Here is a 749-nt window from a genome sequence, read left to right as displayed (position 1 = left end):
TACATAGCACCAGCAAACAGTGCCAGTGACTGGTATGCCTTATCCTCTTAAAAAGGTGTTTATGGCTAAGCTGTGATGGCGATAATGATGCATTACAGCACCTCGATGGCTGCCCAAAGGAGGAAAGACCGCATGGATACAGCTGAGAGGTCAGTAATAGCAAAGGGTATCCCAAAAGGAACATTCCTCTCCTCCTGCTTTTACGGAGAAGGGCAAAAATCAAACACAGCTACGCTAGGGCTCTGCTGTGCCCACCACAGCTTGGATAGGGACTTCCTTAATCTGCCCAACGTGAGGAATAAGCATCTCAGCACAGCCCTGTTCAAAGGAGAAAAGAATGCAAAAAAGAAATAAAAAGAAGTCTACAGCAGCCAGGTATGACAACATCAAGCGAAGAGGGTCCTCTGGAGCACAGGTTCAAGTGTGGAGAACAGTTCTTGCAGGACTTGGAAAAGACTACTGTTTCCTCCATGGATAAGGAAAAATGACTCAGAATCAGAGACTGGCCGTGTTTGCAGGGGACCTCTAGAGATCATTGAGCCCATTCTCCCTGCTAATGCAGGTTCCCTACAGTAGGTCACACAGGTAGGTGTCCATATTGGTCTTGAATATCTCCAAACAGAGACTCCACAACCTCTCAGGACAACCTGCTCCAGAGCTCTGTCACTCTCAGTGTAAAGACAACTCATCGTTATCTTCAAAATGAAGATCAGGAAAAAAGGAAAAAAAAAAAATTAAAAACACTAAAA

At 45.1% G+C, this 749-nt stretch overlaps 1 protein-coding gene across 1 annotated transcript in view; it reads left to right on the top strand.

Annotated features, from left to right (window-relative positions):
* The first annotated feature begins 84 nt into the window (after positions 1–84).
* CDKL2 (cyclin dependent kinase like 2) overlaps positions 85–749 on the top strand; it is a 9,628-nt gene continuing 8,963 nt past the window's right edge. Inside the window, exon 1 of the mRNA XM_010709582.3 lies at positions 85–153. Coding sequence (XP_010707884.3) covers positions 85–153 — 69 coding nt within the window. The remainder of the gene's footprint in view (positions 154–749) is intronic.

Source organism: Meleagris gallopavo, chromosome 4 (genome assembly GCF_000146605.3).
Source record: "Meleagris gallopavo isolate NT-WF06-2002-E0010 breed Aviagen turkey brand Nicholas breeding stock chromosome 4, Turkey_5.1, whole genome shotgun sequence".
In the NCBI taxonomy this organism is placed as follows: Eukaryota; Metazoa; Chordata; class Aves; order Galliformes; family Phasianidae; genus Meleagris; species Meleagris gallopavo.
Note: the sequence above shows the minus strand (reverse complement) of the source record. Positions and strands in the feature narration are given on the sequence as shown.